Raw genomic sequence first — 20,014 nt, 5'->3', positions numbered from 1 at the left:
AACACACATGCACACACACAAGAGTGTGCACACATATACATATCACTAAGATCCAGACCGTCATTGGCTATACAAAGATCAATGAGTTTTCGGTACTCAAAGGCTGGGTAGAGTGAGGTATCCATACACAGATAGAATGTAATAGCATGTTGTTTCCATCCATACAGATGTCAAACTACAGTTTTCATCCATTTTTTTTTTATGGAGACACAGTAAATAAATATTGGCATCATTTTCAATGACACATTGAGGTTTTCATAGAAGTAAAGGTGTCTTTCCAGGGACAGGGCAATTACAGAGGGGGCAAAGAGGAAAGAGATTCAGTAAAAAACCAGCATGGAGCCTGTGATTCAGGATGCACTTACATTTATCAGCATTCCTTGGGCCCAGCATAACATGCCGATCTTTGGTCTTTGTTTCTGGATCTGCTTGGGCTCAGTCATCAGCCCTTGGTGTACCTGCTCACCTGCTGTGGTGTGGTAAGAGGCAGTTTTGGTGAAGCTAGAGGAGGTTTCTTTTCCATCATGTAGCTTCAGACATCAGCTGACTTTGAGCTATGAATTTACTGTTATTGCTGTGAGAACTGTCGGTCTCTAGAGACTTTGTGCATCACTGGGTCGTCTGAGGAGTAGCATCATGATTACAGAGAACAGAACCCACAGCGCTCTCCTCCCAAGCATCAGACCATACAGAGATAAATCCCTTGAATGAGCCAAACTTCAAATGTTGATTTTGGATAGCTATCCAAGGCTTAAATGCCTGAGTTGTTTGCAGGCCAGAGAGTTTGGGGTAAGTTGTGTGGTTAACTGGTGTGAGTTCTCAGGGTGACTAAATGTATGCATACTTTCATAGAAGATTGGAAGCCAGAGTCAGGGAGCACTGGGCTTCATCCTAGGGACAAAGAAATAGGACATCCCAGGCTATGGCTGCCAAGCAACTCAGAAAACACCAGCACTGTTTTGTTGTTGCTGTGATTGTTGTTTTGCTTCCTGTCTTTAACTCTATATGAGAGTGTGGCCCGTGAGAGACTTGGATACGCCGGGAAATGCTGGAGGAATACAGGTCCCAAGCAAACAGACTCGGATGTGAAGTGAAGTCAGCATCATGACAGAGGGGACAGCCCTGGAGACAGGAGCCACTAGGAATCCTAGGTATTGTTTCTTTTATCATGGCAAAGAAGGGTACAGGGACATTGGGTTAGATAACCTGTAGGGCTTTTTCCGGTATGAATGGTCTCCCTCAGCCATTCAATCTCCTCTATATTCTAGCTGTTGCTTATCAAGCTGGTCTGTGACATCTTGGGCTTATTTGAAGGACCAGATCATTGTAGGCTCCCATCCACCCCCAGGAACTCTGAGGAATAAGGTTTAGCTACCAGACTCACCAGCAGGAATATGGACACCTCTTGCTGTATCGGCAGCAGTAAAATTGCCACTCGCGATCCAGCACCGACTCGAAGTAGCGGCTCTGGAACCCGGCCACCAGTCCATTATTAGAGCACTTCTGGTACCTGTAGAGAAGGTATCAGGGCACTGATGAATGAGGACCCCTTCCTCAGACCCCCCTGACAGAGTTTTAATACTCTCTCGTTGACCCACACCCCTACAAGTTACTCTATTCAATACAAAGAATAGATGTTGTATTGCAGAAATTACAGGCATGCCATAAAAGTTCCAATGACTCAGCAACTTTGAATGGAAGGAAGCTTGGGAGACCCTGTTCCTAATAACTTTCCATAAATGTATGATCAGATGAAAGAAAATTTGTGACTTTTACAATTGGGGATGCTATAAATCATTTTGCTTGAATTTAAATTAGAAAGCTGATTTAGATCTATGATGAATTGTTGAACTTCAAATTATCATTTTACTCTCTCCCTACACGGCACACAAAGTATAGATAGATACAGTGCTGTTCTGGGGAACCTGATGGGAAGTTTAGGATCATAGTCAGCATTCTGTCTGTGTATCCAGGAATCTTTCTACCACCTTTGAGGTGGGTCTCTGAACTTCACCCCTAGAACTTACAGATGAGCCAGGAACATGGAAAAACTCCCCACAGAAAATCCACAGGCCAACTGAGTTCAAACTCTCTCCAGAGGCCCCTTTTCTGTCCTATCATTTCTGATTCCTCCAGTAAGGTGAGCCCTCCATCCTGGTCCTAAGTGAGGAGGGAATTTTCCCTTTCATTTACCTGTGCTGCTGGTCTCTGAACCCACCCCTTCCATCTTTAAGGCATCTCTCTAAATGAAGAACAGTAAAGTTCTTCTTTCCACCTTTTCCCTACTCACACACTGCCTGAAGGTTTGGTCCTTTCTGCTTGGACAATGGCTGTTTCCTTCCTGGCCTCAGAGCTTCCTTACCTTATGTAGAACATGATATTTCCTAAGTTTTTCCAGGCTGTTTTCTGTTGTTAAGACAGAGCAGCACACCAGTTTGGGTTTTTCTTTTTCTGCTTACAGAGAAACTAATTCTATCATAGGGCCCTTATCTGTTTCCTACTACCTTCTAAAGGACTTATGTCCCAATACTGTCCACATACAAATTCAAGGATTAAATTTATGATACATGAAACATATTCAAACCACAGTACAAGTCCCTCCAAATCAGGTCTCCAGCGACTTCTGTATCCTTCAGTTTCTTAGGCACCTGGAATATCTATCTGTCCTCTCTCATGTGAAACCAAAGGTGAGTGGCTGATGGCACATAGCCTGAAGGATGCTAGATTAACCCTGATTTGCAAATAAAACTGATTCTAGAAAATATAAAGGGGGGTTGTTCCCTGCACTGACTACTGAGGTGGAGGGACTGAAGTGGAAACTTAAGGGTTCTTTGGAAAGTCAGTTGTGTTGGATGGTGTTTTTCTGGGACAGACACATGAAGGAATGTTTTCATGAAGCAGGCACAGGTGAAAGGATGTTTTGCTAAAGCAAGCACATGAAAGGACCCTTGATGAAGAATTCTTCACTAATGACATGCATGTATTGGTTCACCTTACAATGTGTAGCTGAGCTCTGTTTATTATGATTCTACAGAGAGAAATGCACCAAAACACTTCTGGTGGTGGTCTGGTGGTTTCTTGTTGCTTCCTTGGACTTGAGCTGATTGGCAGAGTGATGTCAGCTGTTACAGACTCCTGTGGAGTTTTGCTAAGACACACTCATGTAACCAGGCAGGACATATGGTGAGGCAAGACTCGTGGAGGACACGCCATGTTTGGAGGGAGTATAAATAGGACTCAACAGACAGTGACAGAGGGGGCTTGTTTGCATAGCTAGCTTTGCAACGCTTCTTGGTCTTGAGTCTTTACTGATCTCCATTTTGTAGAGAGGCACAGCAAAGAATTTCTCCTGGTGTCCCTAGTGGTCCTGCTTCCTCCTGCTGACTCAGGCCCATTCAACTGAGGCCTGGCTGTCTCTGCTAGGTTGTGCCACCACTGCTGATTCATGTTTGCTATCCAGACTTCACCAAACCAGACTGCTGTTGTATCCGTGAAGTGTGTGTGAGTGGATCAAGCTGCTACTGCTGACCTGTGAACTGAACTGTGGATTTCCTGACAATGCAGATGAGATTTGCTTCAAAGAACCATTTCTGAACAGGTTCACTTTCCCTGTATCCTAATAACCTTTCTTTTCCACTACCTCTGTGGGTGGTGGGATAAAGCATTCAAGAAGCGTTATTAAAAATAGGGTTTAACCTGATAAACAACTTCAGCAAAGTGGCTGGTTATAAAATCAACTCAAACAAATCAGTAGCCTTCCTCTACATGAAAGATAAACAGACTGAAAAAGAAATTAGGGAAATGACACCCTTCACAATAGTTGCAAATAATATAAAATACCTTGGTGTGAATCTAACCAAGCAAGTGAAAGACCTGTATGACAAGAACTTCAAGTCTCTGAAGAAAGAAATTGAAGAAGATCTCAGAAGATGGAAAGATCTCCCATGCTCATGGATTGGCAGGATTAATATAATAAAAATGGCCATCTTGCCAAAAGCAATCTACAGATTCAATGCAATCCCCATTAAAATCCCAACTCAATTCTTCACAGAGTTAGAAAAGGAAATTCTCAAATTCATATGGAATAACAAAAAACCCAGGATAGCGAAAACTATTCTCAACAATAAAAGAACTTCGGGAGGAATCACCATCCCTGACCTCAAGCTGTACTACAGAGCAATAGTGATAAAAACTACCTGGTATTGGTACAGAGACAGGCAGGAAGATCAATGGAATAGAATTGAAGACCCAGAAATGAACCCACACTCCTATGGTCACTTGATCTTTGACAAAGGAGCTAAAACTGTCCAGTGGAAAAAGGACAGCATTTTCAACAAATGGTGCTGGTTCAACTGGAGGACAACATGTAGAAGAATGAAAATTGATCCATTCTTATCCCCTTGTACAAAGCTCAAATCTAAGTGGATAAAGGACCTCCACATAAAACCAGATACACTGAAACTAATAGAAGAGAAGGTGGGGAAAAGCCTCGAATACTTGGGCACAGGGGAAAAGTTCCTGAACAGAACTCCAATGGCATATGCTCTAAGATCGAGAATTGACAAATGGGACTTCATAAAATTGCAAAGTTTCTGTAAGGCAAAGGACACTGTCAATAGGACAAAACGACAACCAACAAATTGGGAAAAGATCTTTACCAATCCTTCATCTGATAGAGGGCTAATATCCAATATATACAAAGAACTCAAGAAATTAGACTCCAGGCAACCAAATTACCCTATTAAAAAATGGGGTATAGAGCTTAACAAAGAATTTTCAACAGAAGAAACTCGAATGGCCGAGAAGCACCTAAAGAAATGCTCGGCATCCTTAGTCGTCAGGGAAATGCAAATCAAAACAACCCTGAGATTCCATCTCACACCAGTCAGAATGGCTAAGATTAAAAACTCAGGTGATAGTAGATGCTGGCGAGGGTGTGGAGAAAGAGGAACACTCCTCCATTGTTGGTGGGACTGCAAGATGGTGCAACCACTTTGGAAATCAGTCTGGCGGTTCCTCAGAAAATTGGACATAGCATTACCCGAGGATCCAGCTATACCACTCCTAGGCATATACCCAGAAGGTGCTCGAACATATAATAAGGACATATGCTCAACTATGTTCATAGCAGCCTTATTTATAATAGCCAGGAGCTGGAAAGAACCCAGATGTCCTTCAACTGAGGAATGGATTAAAAAAATGTGGTATATTTACACAATGGAGTATTACTCAGCTATTAAAAACAATGAATTTGAGAGGTTCCTAGGTAAATGGATGGAACTAGAAATTATCATACTGAGTGAGGTAAGCCAATCACAAAAGAACACACATGGTATTCACTCACTGATTATTGGATATTAGCCCAGAACCTTAAAATGCCCAAGATGCAACTCACAGGCCACATGAAGTCCATAAAGAAGGAAGACCAAGTGGGGGTGATTCGGTCCTTCTTAGAAGGAGCAACAAAATACTCAAGGGAGCAAATATGGAGACAAAGCGAGGGACAAAAACTGAAGGAGGGGCTGTCTGAAGACCTTTCCACCTGAGTATCCATCCCATGTGCAGTCACCAAAGGTAGATGCTGATGTGGAAGTCAGGAAGTGCATGCTGATAAGAGCCTGATATGGATGTCTCCTCAGAGGTCTTCAAGAGTCTGACATATTCAGAGGCAGATGCTCACAACTAGCCATTGAAGTGATTATGGGGTTCTCAATGGAGGAGTTAGAGTGAAGACTGAAGGAGCTGAAAGGATTTGTGGCCCCATGAGGAGAGCAACAATACCAACCAACCACAGCTCCCAGGGTCTAAACCACCAGCCTGGGAGCACTTATGGAGGGATCCAGGGCCTTAGCTGAATATATAAGAGTGGAGGGCCCTGCTGGGCACAGGTGGAAGATGAGATCCTTGACCTCATGAAGGCTGGACGCCCCAGGGGGTGGGAGTTTTGAGGGTGGGGAGGTGGGAGTGGGGGGGTAGATAGATGTTACATCCACAAAGAAGAAGGAGGAGGTGTGAGGGGATTGGGGGTTCCTGGGTGGGTGGGGGATGGGGTAAGGGGACAACATATGAAATGTAAATAAAACATCCAATAAAAAAATTAAAAAAAAAATAGGGTTTAAGAAAATTTAAAGTCTATAGGCAACCTAAATGAACTGTAATATTGAGGCATTTAAGTGTCATTTTCTTTTCTTCCCCCATTGGTGGAAATTAACTCATGCATCTTTCCCTTTTCTTCATTTATCATTTATGTGTGTATTCATTCATATGTATATTTAAATATACATTCATTCATCAGCAACTTATACTTTACTACTATTCTGTTTCAACTACTGTATGCTATGATGAAAAGGGAATTAAGAAATGGGCTGGGTTCTTACTCAACCATGTTCTCAAGAGTGGTACCAAGGTCGGAGTAGAGAATTCAGCTCCGTGCAATCAAAATGAAATCTGTATGTAAATTGAGCCTTTTGATTATATAGCCTTTTTTTTTTAACCTCAAGAGTATTGCCACTTTGGGCTTATACATTTGACATTAGACTATGACTGTCACAGTGCGATGGAAAAGTAACTTGCCTCATGTGTCTCCTAGGTGTGTCTACTCATCTCAATTCCAAATCAGTGTGGGTGGGAGGAAACCAGCATAAGCTCTAAGAGTCATAAGCAAACCCTAAGGTCTTTAAAGGAAAGAGGTAGCACACAATGATCCTCTTTGAGAGTCCCTGTTTTGTCCTCATTAAATAACTACCTCCCTCCAAAGCAGAGCCTTTTACTCCCCATCTCTGATGTGGTTTTATCCGCCAAGTTACTCTTCTATCCTTGTGTTCTGTGTACTCAGCTTCCTATAAGGAAAAGAGTTCCCATTGTGGCGAGTTCCCTTATGTAAAATGAATGTCAGAAGGTAAGCTGACCCATCTCACGGAGGCCCAGTTCTGAAAGTAATCCAAGTGCTACCAATTCCCCTCTGGCCCTCTGCTGGCTAGCCAGCCTCATGAGCCTTTCGAGAAGAATGCTGTCATCTCACATCCCCCCCTCAAATAATGCTTCTCTGTGAAGAGTAGTTGCTCCCTATATAGCCCCAGTCCCAGATCATTTGGAGAAAGGTAACAGAACATCAGCACTCCTCTAGAGCTTCAGCTAGTTTGCCTTCCTATTTTGGTAGTGCCTGATGTGAGTTTGGTAGTGTGGAATTGTTTCTTCCAGAACTGAACTTTGGTAGGGGCATGTATTCACAATGTGAAGACAGATATGGCGAGGGGGGGGATGCCATCATGGGCTATGCTGCTGGACTGCTGCCTCACTCTTAGCTAAGTCGCCTAGAGCAGTTACCATGCCATCTAATGACCGAGGTTTTCTCCTCTGTAAAATGAGCATGAGAGTAGTATATATTTGTATTTCTCTGAAGACCAAATAAGAGAATGCATAGAAAATTCTGAGAATGCTGGAGTTCTGATGATGTGTAAATCACTTACTGTCATTGTACTTTGGTGTAGTCTACACAGAGAGTTGGAGTCTACTTTGTGAGAGCCATTCCTATGTTGTTAGTGAAGCATCATATATGTGCTCTGAGCTGTTGTGCCCATAGGATGAAGCTCACCAGCAGTGGATGCTTCAGCCACTCTGTACACAGATGCTCTGTTTTCTCTCATCACCCCAAGTAGATAGTACAGGCCTTGTGGGAAAAGGCCATTTAATTTTTATTTTGTATTCTTTGTAATGCCTGAGGCTTGTCCAGTAAACATTTGATAGTAGAATGAGTAAGGAAATGACCAGCTGTCTCCTGATATCGGAGGTAGATTTAAACTTGTAAGGGCCTATCATTGGAGTCTTTGAAAGGCTCTGGAACTCTTCCTAGGTTGCTCCTATACAAACTGGAGCAGTGGTTAATTTTCCTGTTCCTACCTTCTGCTTCAGGAGCAGCCCCATTGGAGGATAAAGGTGCCAGACAGGCGTCGCTTCATGCAGTACTCACATGCCCTGTTTACACTCTCAGTTGCCTTCTCAAGAACCTCTTAGATAACACAGCTCATGTGAAGATTGGGTATAGCTGCAGAATTCAGAATTACAGGCCCAGGTTCAAGGCAGATGGGAAGAGGTGGGGGAAGCAGACAAGGCTGAGAGGAGCAGGAAGGTTCTGCATTGGTCCACACACTCCAACTCAACCAAAGAAAACAAACAAGGACATGTCAAGGCCCTGGGACACTTCACAGCACTGGCTTGTTGCTTTTGAATGGTCTGCAGAATAGAATATGTCAGCTCCAAGGCTGTAGCTTTACTGATGAATTGTGGCATGAGCCCGAGTCCTCAGCAGACTCCAAGAAAACATTCTCTTGGCACATGAGGGCCAGGTGCTCTGCTCCAGAGATTTCCCCTCCCACTCTTTTTCATTATCTCTTTGCTATTCAATTTCAGCTTCAAACACAAGAATAATATCAGTTTCACACCTCTTAAGGCCGGGAGTTTTCTGGAAGGGAAGGTATGAGGCTATTACTCTTGCCATGACAATAACATTTGCTCCTGTGTTCTGAGGAAAATGGCCTTTCTGAAAAAAATTTATCTCAAGGCCATCACCTTAGAAGCAGAGACAGAAAATTTACCCCTCTGTCTGCAATGGTAAGACAGAAATAATAGGCCATGGGAGGATGTCATTCTGAGGAATCTGCAGGCAGGAAGTCTCCTTTCCACCTTGATGTGAATGTGCTCTATGGGTCCTCGTTTACGGCACAGTGAGGACTGGATGAAGTGATGCCTGAACAAGAGTGGCCAACCTAGTCATTAACTAGAAAGGGATTGATAGCTTGAGCTTGTTTTATACTTTCCTGCATGCTTCCCTTCAAGGAAGTACAGAACAAACAACACACAAATAAACAAATGAAATCAGCATTTCACTGTCCGTCTGCTCCCAACAGCACCTCAGCTAGGCTTTCCTTTATTATATGTGAGCTTCACCAAGTCTGGGATGGTCAGATGGGAAGAATTAACACCAGTCAGAGGTGGGAGGGGGGAGGGAGGGAGGAGGAGAGGGGAGGAGGGGGATGGAGGAGAGGGGAGGAAGGGGATGGAGAAGGGCAGGTTTTCTTTTCTTTCTTTCTTTCTTTCTTTCTTTCTTTCTTTCTTTCTTTCTTTCTTTCTTTCTTTTTAAAGTGGTCTGTGGAGTTTTAGTCTCTTCCTCTGATCTCTACTAGTGTGTGTTCAAATGTGTAGAAAACCCAAGATTTCAGTGAACTGAAACTAGGATTGAGTTGGGTATAAAAGCGAAGGCCACAGTACCACCTTGGTCAGTGGCTCTTAAAAAAAATTAAATTGGGTGATCTGGTTGTGTTAGTCTTGTCCTATTTCATAACACACATATTTTCAGGGCTGTTTGCCTGTCTCCAGCATCATGGCTGGGATGGACTAAGAGTAGTTTTGCCCATATTCTACACCAGTGGCCAACGCCCTGCATTGATGGACCCATGTGACACAGCCTTCTGAACTTTTCCAAATTTCCTTCCATTCCTCAAGGTAGATAATTGTAACATAGAATTAAGCTTTAGGTTTTCATTCTGTTTTTCCTGGAATAATCTTTTGGTTACCATTAACCATTTAAAACACAATCTATAAAACTTTAGAGTGCCCATTAAATATTTCAACAAATATTAAAGTTAAAATGGGCTCTGTACTCAGCCCGGTCTTCTTCTTGGATTCCTTGTAGATCCTCTGATAGTGCAGCATTTAAAAAAGCAAGTGGGACCATTGATGAAAGAGCACAGAACGGGGGACTAGATGGTGTCAGGGCAGTGACCTGCTTAGGTAATGACAAGGTAACAGGGAGAGACATAAACTTAGATGGAGGATAAGGCTTTTTAATCTAAAAAAAAATGAATTCCTGAATTTTTATATTTAAAACTTATATTTATTATTATTTATGGATTAAAAAGACCCTGTAATTCTTGGATCCTCCATGAAGAATGTTTAGTGAAGAACTCCCCCAACAATGGGTCCAGTCTCAGAGGGTAAGATGCAGCTCCAGCCTCTACTCCCTACAAAGTCTCACACTTTCTAATTCAGATTGAAGTTTTCCTCCTTTGTGATGTATTGATACAACCATCACACATTTCATTTAAATAGTCTTCATCTGGCTGCCCCCTAGTGTGACAGTGCAAGCTTTTTGAAGATAAATACCACACCACTTATTTTCCTGCCCTGATTATAGGGGCATGAATGGTCTTTTTAAATAAAGTTCAGCTGTATGCAGGCTGCTGTCTTTTTGCTGTTCCTGGATACAAGTTCCATCTCCATGTTTTGGAGCTGCTGGATTGTCTACCAACAATTAAGCAGAAACAACCTGACAGACAGAAAGACCCATTGTAGAGAAGCAGTCAGTAGCGACTATTCAAAAGGTCTTTGAGGAGATCTAACTTGTTTTGTGAAATGTCCTTATATCCAGAAAATTTCAGAGTATGCAAGGACAGCAAGCAGGCTTAAGTATGAAGGGCTCAAAATCAAAAGTTATTAAACTACTTTTTAACTTGTTGGCATAATGCCACCCCAGTATCTATTAAGTTGTGGCAAGTATTCAAGATGCTTGAAATCGTTCATTTAATATTCATAGATTCTAACTGAATTATATATTCCACAAGTCCATGTATCCAGCCACTTCCATTTTGAAACTTACCAGCTAGATGTGGCTTGTCTCAGAGAGCCTCAGTTTCCACTGAGTGTCCCTAACAGTGATCATGAACAACCCTGCACAAGGAGTTACATGGGCTGGGTATTCTGTTAAATATGGTATCTGTGTTAGTCATGTTAACCATCAAAACAATTCTATGAAATGGGCAAAAACAGATAGCATTATCTTCCCTGCTTTATACATAAAATGTGGTTTTAGAGGTGCTAGGTAACTTACCTAAAAACACACTGATATCCCTTAAAATTTTTGTGTTTTGTTTTTCAAGACTGGGTTTCTCTGTATAACAGCCCCAACTGTCCTGAAACTCTCTTTGTAGATCAGGTAGTCCTCGAACTCACAGAGATCCACCTGCCTCTGCTTCCTGAGTTCTGGGATTAAAGGTGAGTGCCTCAGTGCCCAACATCCTTTAACATTTTTATAGTAATTAATAGGACACATTTCTGTTGTCATAGAAACTGAGGACATGAGAGCTACAAGCTGTGTTTTTGGGTTGTCTTTTGAGAATTAGTCCTCTGAAGTTTAAAGTTCGAAGCCTTGAAACACACAGACACACACACACACATACACACACACACAGAGGCACTCATGAACTTGTGCACACACACACACAGACACACATGCACTTGTGCATACACACACACACAGGTGCACACATACTCACAGGCACACCCTAAGGTTTCCAGGTCTCTGGAAGTCTTTTATTGATTGGAAAGCTGACATCAGCAGATACCAGACAGAGGCAAATCCCACACTGGGAAGAGTGAATTTTATCATCAAATATTTTTTAAAGAGAAAAACAATATCAAGTCCCCCTAGACAAGTGATTTCCAGTACTTAGTAGAATGACCTAGAGGGGAAGTTGGCCAAAATCCTCGATCTGCCACAACCACCTTGCTTCTCACTCTCAGCCTTGTCCTCAGAAGCCGTTCTTACGTGGATGCAAGGCTTGACTGTTTCTCCATCACTGGCCATCAGTGGGAATTGCTTAATGCTTAGACATTAAGAAAACAAAAGTACTGAATACCTTCTTCCCAGTACTGTTATGGAGACCAAAGAATATTGGCTTGTGAGTAACTCATGGACATAGATTTGTGATATTAATCTTCATATTATCACAGTCTAGCCAAGTTTATAGTAAAAACCACAGATTGGGCAAATAGATGTACAAATGGCAAAGGCTACAAGCACCAAAACGCCACATAGGGCATAGGGCATGGGTCATCCACCTTTTACTTTCTATGATGATTTCACTGACTTTTCAGTTGCTGGACTTCCTGGGCTTCCGTTTCTAACCTATGTTCTAAGATTGGTATACATTCTCTGAAAGTCCTCTTCCAGGCTTGGGGTTCTTGAATATCGTTACATTGTGTTTGTCTTTGAATTTCCCATCATGCAAATAGACAGCCTGAATTCTTAACTTTCAACCTTCCACTTTGGAATAACTTTAGATTTAAAGATGATGCTAAGATTCATGTCTGTCCTTCATCCAACTTCCCGGGTGCTATGTCCCAAAACTTGAGTGTATTTCTAAACACTAAGAAATGACGTTAGCAGAAGCTTAAGCTCTAGAAATTATTATGATTTACAAGTTTTCCCATTAATGTCCCTTTATTGACTTAGGATTCAAGCCAAGATATTATGTAACATTTAGTCCTTATGCCTTTTGAAACAAAGAGTTCACTATGAAATATTTTAGTTTACTGAAACATTAAAATTATAGGAAAATGTAAATCTAACAAGTTCATCTGTGGTAACAGTGTGGGTCAGCCAGGCTCTGTACATGTTTAAGAGATTCTTAGGGAAACTTAGAAGGTTCCCTAGCATTCATGTTGGTGGATGCAGTAGGCCAAAGTGAAATATTAGACTTTGTCATATGAATGTGAAAATACAAAAATTCAAAGACATAAGCAATGTATTGTCATGGATTAATTAATTCAAAATTTCAGCTCTAATAAAACAGATGCTTTTAAAATGTCTTTGCAGATTCTCTGAAGTACAGGGAATAGAACTGGTACAAATAGACAGCAGCCTGATAGGGCTGTCTCCTGAGAGGCTCTGCCAGAGCCTGACAAATACAGAGGCAGATGCTCATAGCCAACCATTGGACTGAGCAAGGGTCTCCAATGGAAGAGTTAGGGAAAGGACTGAAGGAGCTGAAGGGGTTTGTAACCCCATAGAAAGAACAACAATATCAACCAAACAGACTCCCCAGAGCTCCCATCGACTAAAGCACCAACCAAAGAGTACACATGGAGGGACCCATGGCTCCACTTGCATATATAGCAGAGGTTGGGCATCGATGGGAGGAGAGGCCCTTGGTCTTGTGAACGCTCAATGTCCCAGTGTAGGGGAATGCCAGGGCAGGGAGGTGGGAGTGGATGGGTAGGTGGGAGTGGGTGGGTGGATGGGGGAGCACCCTCACAGAAGCTGGGTGAGGGGAGACGGGGAGGGAATTTTGTATGGGGGGACTGGGAAAGGGGATAACATTTGAAATGTAAACAAGGAAAATATTCAATTAAAAAAAGAAATAGTACAAATATCTAGAACATCCTTCCTCCAAATACAGACCTCACACAAGCCTGACGTGCCCCAAATAAGTGTGTCAAGTTCTACACTCACTAAATCATTATTGGTGGCCCTTAAACAAGATGTTAAAGGTCCAAATGTTTGTTTTAGATGTAGATTTAGTTTAGAATTCCTTTCTTCTCCTAGAAGCATCATGATTTTTATGTCTTTTTTCTTCTCTCATTGACTCTCTCCCACCCTCGCCTGCTCCAGAAGAAATTGAGAACCTAAGACAATACAGCTGGAAGGTATGGAGAACCCTAGCTCAGAGAGCCTTCCAACATAAGGCAGTTCCCACTCACTACAACTTCCAGTTTCATCTTGCTCCACAAAAGAATTGTGTATCCCACGATATTTGCTAACCAGAGTCAGAGGAAGCCCCTGAGAACACTGAGGACCTGTCCCTGAGGAGGCATGCATATTCACAGGGGATCAGCTAAGACCTCTCAGAAATGTCAGTGGTGGAACCAGGTGCCCTGCTTTATCCGAAACTTTATTTGAAACCATGATTTTCAGCGTAGACACCGTGAGTAACAGCAGCACTCTGCTCTGGTGGTAGCACACAGAAAAGACAGCTCCCCATTAGCAAGTTTTCTTCAGCAGACTCTTTGTATTGTCAAGTTTGTGTTTGTCCCTCCTGACTCTTAAAATAAACCTGAAAGCTAATTTACTTACACAAGACAGCCAAATTGCAGAAAGCTCGTCAGCAACTCTTCCCCAGAACAGATTAAGAACAGGCAGCCAGTCGGGGAGACGTAATTGCTCCCTATCCTGTGAAAAATTTCTTTCCTTCCAAATTTTTCACTGAGACTGGAGTCTGAACACAAAGTCATAATCGTCTACGAGAAACGCCTAGGGAGTAATTGGGTATCAGTCCTGGGTCCAGTGGTAAAGAAGCTGTTTTTACGTGTTCATGACTTTCTAGCCCTGTGATTGGTGGAGATGGGGAGCAATGGACAATGGAGGGTCAAAAGGAGGAAAGCAAAGATCTTAGATCCTGGACATTTAAAAAAAAATCACATTTTTCCTTCTCTTCTTTTTTTTTTTTTTTTTTTTTTTTTTGCCTCTCTTCAACTTTGGGAGTTCATGGCAACCAGTTGCAAATGGGCACGTTTCAAACTAAATAGCATTTGGCTTCTTTCCTTAACTGGGTGAACACATGGTTCAAGAGAATGCAAGCAAAAGCCAAGCACATGCTGAAGTGAGTGGCTGCTTTGTGTAGAGATTGCAAAGTCTGAGGTTCATCCTCCAAAGGCAGCAGCAGAGAGACAGCTGAAGCTTGGCCTAAGGGATACTACTGCATTTTCTCATTAGCACCAGAACCAAACCCCAGCTTGTGACTCAGCCTAGGACTCTCTCGTTAGGGGTTAGGCAATCTTCACCCAGTGCTGTCCTAACAAGGGGTTAGAAAGCAGGCCCATCTACGTGATGGTCCCTGGGGTGGGTGGACTGGACAGGCAGTTCAACTAGGTCATTTCTACCCTTGAAGCCAGTCTGCTGGGACTCACCAGGGTCTGTCCTATGTCCTGGAGACAAGATTGGTCTGAGTCATCTATGAGTCTGAAGGGGGTTTGGATCTGTTTGGCAGAGGCAAAGGATGGCCTAACTGGCTGTTCAAGAAATCTCTACAGTTCCTCAGTCTGCATCTGTTCCTGTAATGCTGTCTCCGCAGGTGGGCAGGCCCTGTTCACAGGAGTGCTAATCAAACTGATACCCGCCACACCAGGCCAGTTCCTGTAACTCCCACCTTCTCCCAGGATGACAAACTAGCTTGAGTGTGGTTCTTGGGCCCTGGCTCTGCTGATAGGAGTCAGCTTGGGGCGGAGACATCAGGCTCTTGGGAGCCCACTGCTGGAGCTCAGCATATGTTCTCTAAGGCTGAGACTTTCTGGATCCAAATCTTGTCTTTCTAGTTGAGGAAACTCACCTTATCTCCAGACCACAGTTTACCAACCTACAGCATGATTTATAGACTTGCTTTAAGCATTAAATGAGATAATTGTACATAGTGTGTGGTGTGGTGTATGCTCATGGTATTTCTCCTGGATGGCTGAAAGTGTCACCACTAATGTTTTATGTTGTCCCCTCCCCGATGCACTCCACCCCTGCCCTGCAGGAGCCCCTCACACAGTTGTCTTGCTCAGCAGACAGCATGCCTGGCAGCCTTGCAGATGGGCTACCTCCTCTCTCAGTCTGCCTCTCCTAGGTCAGCCTCCACCCTCTCCCTAAGCCCTGAAATTTGGGCTCCATTTGGACAGCTGTGAATGACCAGTCTAGCCATCACTGGCTCTTAAGATGGGCTTCTGAGCAAATGCCAGGGCTGGGATAGTGTAACACAACAGAGAAGCACAAACTAGGACCAATTCTGTTCCATTGATTAGGGCAAAAGGCAGAGGGCAGGACAGTACCTGTAAAAACCTTTGGTAAACTCTATTCTAGCAACAGAGTCTGCTTTAAATTCAAGAGAAAGGAAGAGAGAGGGAGGGAGACATAGAGAAATCCTGATAGTAAAACCCAACAAAGCATATTTCATCAGACCAGCAGAGAGCTACTTAACTTCACTACCCTTTGCTTCTAGCTCTGAGTCCTACTAACCCAATCACTTACTTTGAATTAATATTTTTCAGAATATTGATGCTGAAGACCCAATTGTTTATTTTCTCCCAACCGTCCTGGAGTAATATTTTTGGAAAACAGTAAATCATTTCAGAATGGAAACGTTATTCCAGTGTCACAAGCGACGCTCACTTTCTATAAGGTCCTTAAGAAAATTTCAATTCTGGAAGTTTGGTAAACACTCTGCATGCACACACCCAGCCTACAGGACACACTGAGTGCAAGGATAGTCTAAGAAGAAATAGAACCAGAGAAGTCTATCGTTCGTGGGACATACCCTGTCCTGGGTTTTCACTTTACCGTGTCATCTACATTGTACAGATGCCCACCAGAGCATGCAATAGCAAGTTTAAATGTGCCCAGGCTTTGTGACATGCTATTCCTTGAGAATCAAACTTCCTCCATGTAGTACATGCACAGATGTTCCCATCCCTAGAGCACCGGCTGCCTCTTACCATTGCATACCAGCCCTGTTGATCTCCTCCCACCAGCACTCAGTGGGCTCCCCGAGGCTTTGAGGTGTGGGCATACAGGCATAGTTCCATTGTCTGTCAGAACCTTCCTTCTTGTTAAAGATGCTCCTCACAGCTACCACCACTTGCCCATGGGGACACTGGAAGCTGAAGCCTTGCCGGTTCAGATTCACCCATCCATCATCGCTATAGTCGTGGTACTGCTGATACGGGTACCCGTAGTCACCATACTGGCCCCAGGCTGTGGTCACCAGTGGCAGAAACACCCACAGAAGAGTGAGGTCCATACTGCCCGGCTTTTGGCAAAAAAAAAAAATATCACCCTCGGTTTGCTGGGCTGACTTTTATACAGCTGCCGCTGACATGTGGCTGCCAGATGTGAGTGAACTGGATCCAACGGCAGTGTGTCATTGCTCAAGCAAAAAGCTTTTCCACGCTGAGAAATTGGCCTTGCTTGAGTCTAGCTTGTTTTAAGGTGGAATTCTATGAACACACAAGGAACATTTAAATCAAGGAAATCTCCCTGGAGAACCACTTCACGGAGAGGGTACAGAGCCAGCTGCCCCACTCTGCTCAGAAACACCTGAGAAAGATCCCTCAACTGCCTACCTATCCCTCATCTCCTGGCATCCCGTTCATCTGCCACTCCCCCTCCTCTCTCGCAAACCTCGTATCTGTTCTCCAGCTTAGTTCTCTAGAATCATACAGAAATCCAGGTGGTGATTTCAAACCACACAGCCTTTAGACTTCTGCGATCCTAGGAGCCTGGCTTCTTTTACATTCTTGGTCCAACATTTTTTAATTTGGGGTAGAAGCAGATGTATCTGTCTTCAGGTCTGCTGTTAAAATTTCTAACTTGCAGGTAGAAGTGCTATTGGTCCATGGAAAAAGCGCAGGGGATCATCTCTGCTTCAGCATCTGCTTGAGTTGGGAAATTGATCCTTTCAGCGCTAGTTTAAGCATAGAACTGGTTACACTCAAATGAATAGTAATTATTATCAGTTGGTACTTTCTTACTTTACATTGACTTTTCTTTTTGTTGAGGTACAGTGGGTAAAATAATGGCTAGCTTTTCAATTGTGTAGCATCCAGTCCTGCAGACTGCACTGAAGCCACACTGTAGTGTAGACTGGACAGGCCAGGGCATCTCCTCATTCCCCCTGTATCCTTCTCTTTCCCCGATTCCTGGTTCTGCTCCCCAACAATCTGATGTTTGTCCCTACAGTTTTGTCTATTCCAGATTGTAAGTAAATCGGGCCATGTCACATGAGTCAGTCTCTCACCCCTGCTTTCGAGACTTGACACCCACCTCTTGTAATTTCTGAGAAGGGTTCCACAGTATGGGTGTCCCATTCAAATGTAGCATCTGAAGCACGTGTGGAATATCTCGTTTGTAAAAAATTATGCATAACTATGCATAAGTACTTATAAACAAAGTTTCTATAAGTGCACAGATGCTTTTGTATAAAGTTTCTTCATTTCACTTCAGTAGATACTTATGATTGTGATTTCCAGGACGCTAGGTAAGAGTGTGTCTAACTTTAAAAGAAGCTGCCTGTAGTATGGCACCACCCTACCAGAAAATGATCCTTTCTTTTTCACTTTGGTCATTTTAATAAGTATATAGTGACAGTTTGACATGAATATTTTTGTCTCCTGGTTAATGATTTTGAAAATTTTTTTCATTAGGGTTTTTGGTATGGAACACATTTTTTAAATGTCTTACCTGTTCTAGTATTTTGAATTATCATTTGGGGTATCTATTTTTAATTTTTTAATTTGCATTTATGTTATATTTACAATAGGTTTTAAAAATACAGTATAGTATTATTATGATTCTCCTCCTCCAACTCCTTCCAGATCCTTCCCACTTTCCACCCACCAAAATCTACACCGTTTCTTTCTCTCACTTATAAGGATACAAATAAGAATCTAAATAATAATTATGAGGATGAAAATATATAAAATAAAAACAAACAAACAAGAATAGATCAGAACAAACAAACAGAAGAAAAAGAGCCAAAGGAAAAGTACATTTAGGATTTGCCATGTGTTTTCAGATAGGTTATCATACATTTCTTTTATAAGCCCATGATCTATACTGAGGAACCATCCTTAGGATTATTTTTTTACTGATGAGGATGTTATAGTCTCAGAATTTCTTGACCCCAATTACTAGAACTAGAAATGTATGTATTAGGTCTTTTGATTTTATTATTTAGTCCTTCCTATCATTTTATCAAAACTGCAGCTAATTTTTTAAATCAACATTTGAAAATTGCAAATAAAATATTTATATAAAGTATTTTACATTAACACGCATAGCTAATTTAAACTATGGATTTCTGTGTTATTTGCAAAGTATGTCTACAGGCCTAGGGGACTAAATATTATATCAGATCGTGGTTCTAAGACCAGCAGCATAGTTGTTACCAAGAGACTTAAGAATCTAGTGTCTCTGCTTTCACTCAGTCCCCATGCCTCAGACACTCTGTCAGTGGAATACAGCCAAGTATATTTTGAGAAGCCCCCAGAAGGTCTGTTGCACTCTGAAGGGAGAGTCCTTACACTGCACTCAAATTCCAGGATCCACGCTGTTGGGAGAACACAGCAGTCTGGAAGCCTGTCTAACCCTGCTCAGTCACCGTGACTCCAGAGCTGCAGCTCACCACTGCTCTATCTTCTCCTGGAAGCTGAAAGAACCCAAAACAGTTCCTCTTAGAACACTGAAGTTTTTTGGCCTTAAAAATATTCCAACACAGAGAAATTTTCTGCTTTTCTTACTGCTACCTAATGACAGGGCATTAATCATTCCTAACTGATGATAGTTTTATCAGCTCAGAGCCAGGTGCCAGTGGGGACTGCAAACAAGCCTTGCTTCATTGAATTCTTCCATAGATTTGCTCTCCACTGTTTTCCTCTGTTTAGCCGTTCTCTTATGTCTAGCATCTACCCTAAGATTTATTACTCTTTGTTTATAAAGTAGAAAAGCATCTTGCTTTGGACGTTTTTCCAGACTTCACTGTCTTGTGGAAATTTCTCAAACACATAAAGTTAGTAAAACGTGTATGTCTCTTCTCTTGTTAATCTGCCTAAAGATAATTTAATTTATGAACAGACCTAAAGATCAGGTAAGAACTAAGGTGAGGAGAGAGAGAGATGAGGCTTCTCTCCTTCATATTCCTATTAACTTGGGATGCTTTGAAGAGATGCAGCCAAGGGAGATTCATGAGAATACACAAGTCTTTTCTCTGGCTTCACTTCTTCCTTCTTTTTCTTTATTTATTTATCAGTAGCTTTATGGAAATCTAATTTGTATGCTATCCATTAAGGTATGTCACTCACTGACTGTTAGTATACAGTCAACAAGTTCTATAACCATCTTGACAATCAGTTTGAGACCATTTCAATCAAACATTGATAAATCCTGGACCAGTTATTTCTCCTCAACTCTTCAGCCTAAGGCAACAAATAATCTCCTTCTATTTCTATGATTTTTTTACACTCTGGATAAATTAATGGAATCATTCAAAATGTGATTTTTTTCATGACCAAATTCTTTAACCTGGTATGTTTTGAAGGTTCATCCAAGTTGTGGCACGTATGTAGACTTCCTGATTCTACTGTGTGAATATATGAGTTTTGTTTAACCATTCATAAGGGTAACACCCAGTTGTTTCCACTCTTATGC

General features: G+C 42.3%; 1 protein-coding gene across 1 annotated transcript in view; it reads right to left on the bottom strand.

Annotated features, from left to right (window-relative positions):
• Positions 1 to 16,704, bottom strand: part of Dpt (dermatopontin) — a 31,277-nt gene extending 14,573 nt beyond the window's left edge. Inside the window, exons 1-2 of the mRNA XM_028760356.1 lie at positions 16,306 to 16,704; positions 1,385 to 1,510 (exon numbers count right to left, since the gene is read on the bottom strand). Of these exons, the coding sequence (XP_028616189.1) occupies positions 1,385 to 1,510; positions 16,306 to 16,610 (431 nt within the window). The 5' untranslated portion in view covers positions 16,611 to 16,704. The remainder of the gene's footprint in view (positions 1 to 1,384; positions 1,511 to 16,305) is intronic.
• Positions 16,705 to 20,014: the final 3,310 nt, after the last annotated feature.

The sequence above is a fragment of the Grammomys surdaster genome, unplaced genomic scaffold, assembly GCF_004785775.1.
Source record: "Grammomys surdaster isolate TR1022 unplaced genomic scaffold, NIH_TR_1.0 130, whole genome shotgun sequence".
Lineage (NCBI taxonomy): Eukaryota > Metazoa > Chordata > Mammalia > Rodentia > Muridae > Grammomys > Grammomys surdaster.
Note: the sequence above shows the minus strand (reverse complement) of the source record. Positions and strands in the feature narration are given on the sequence as shown.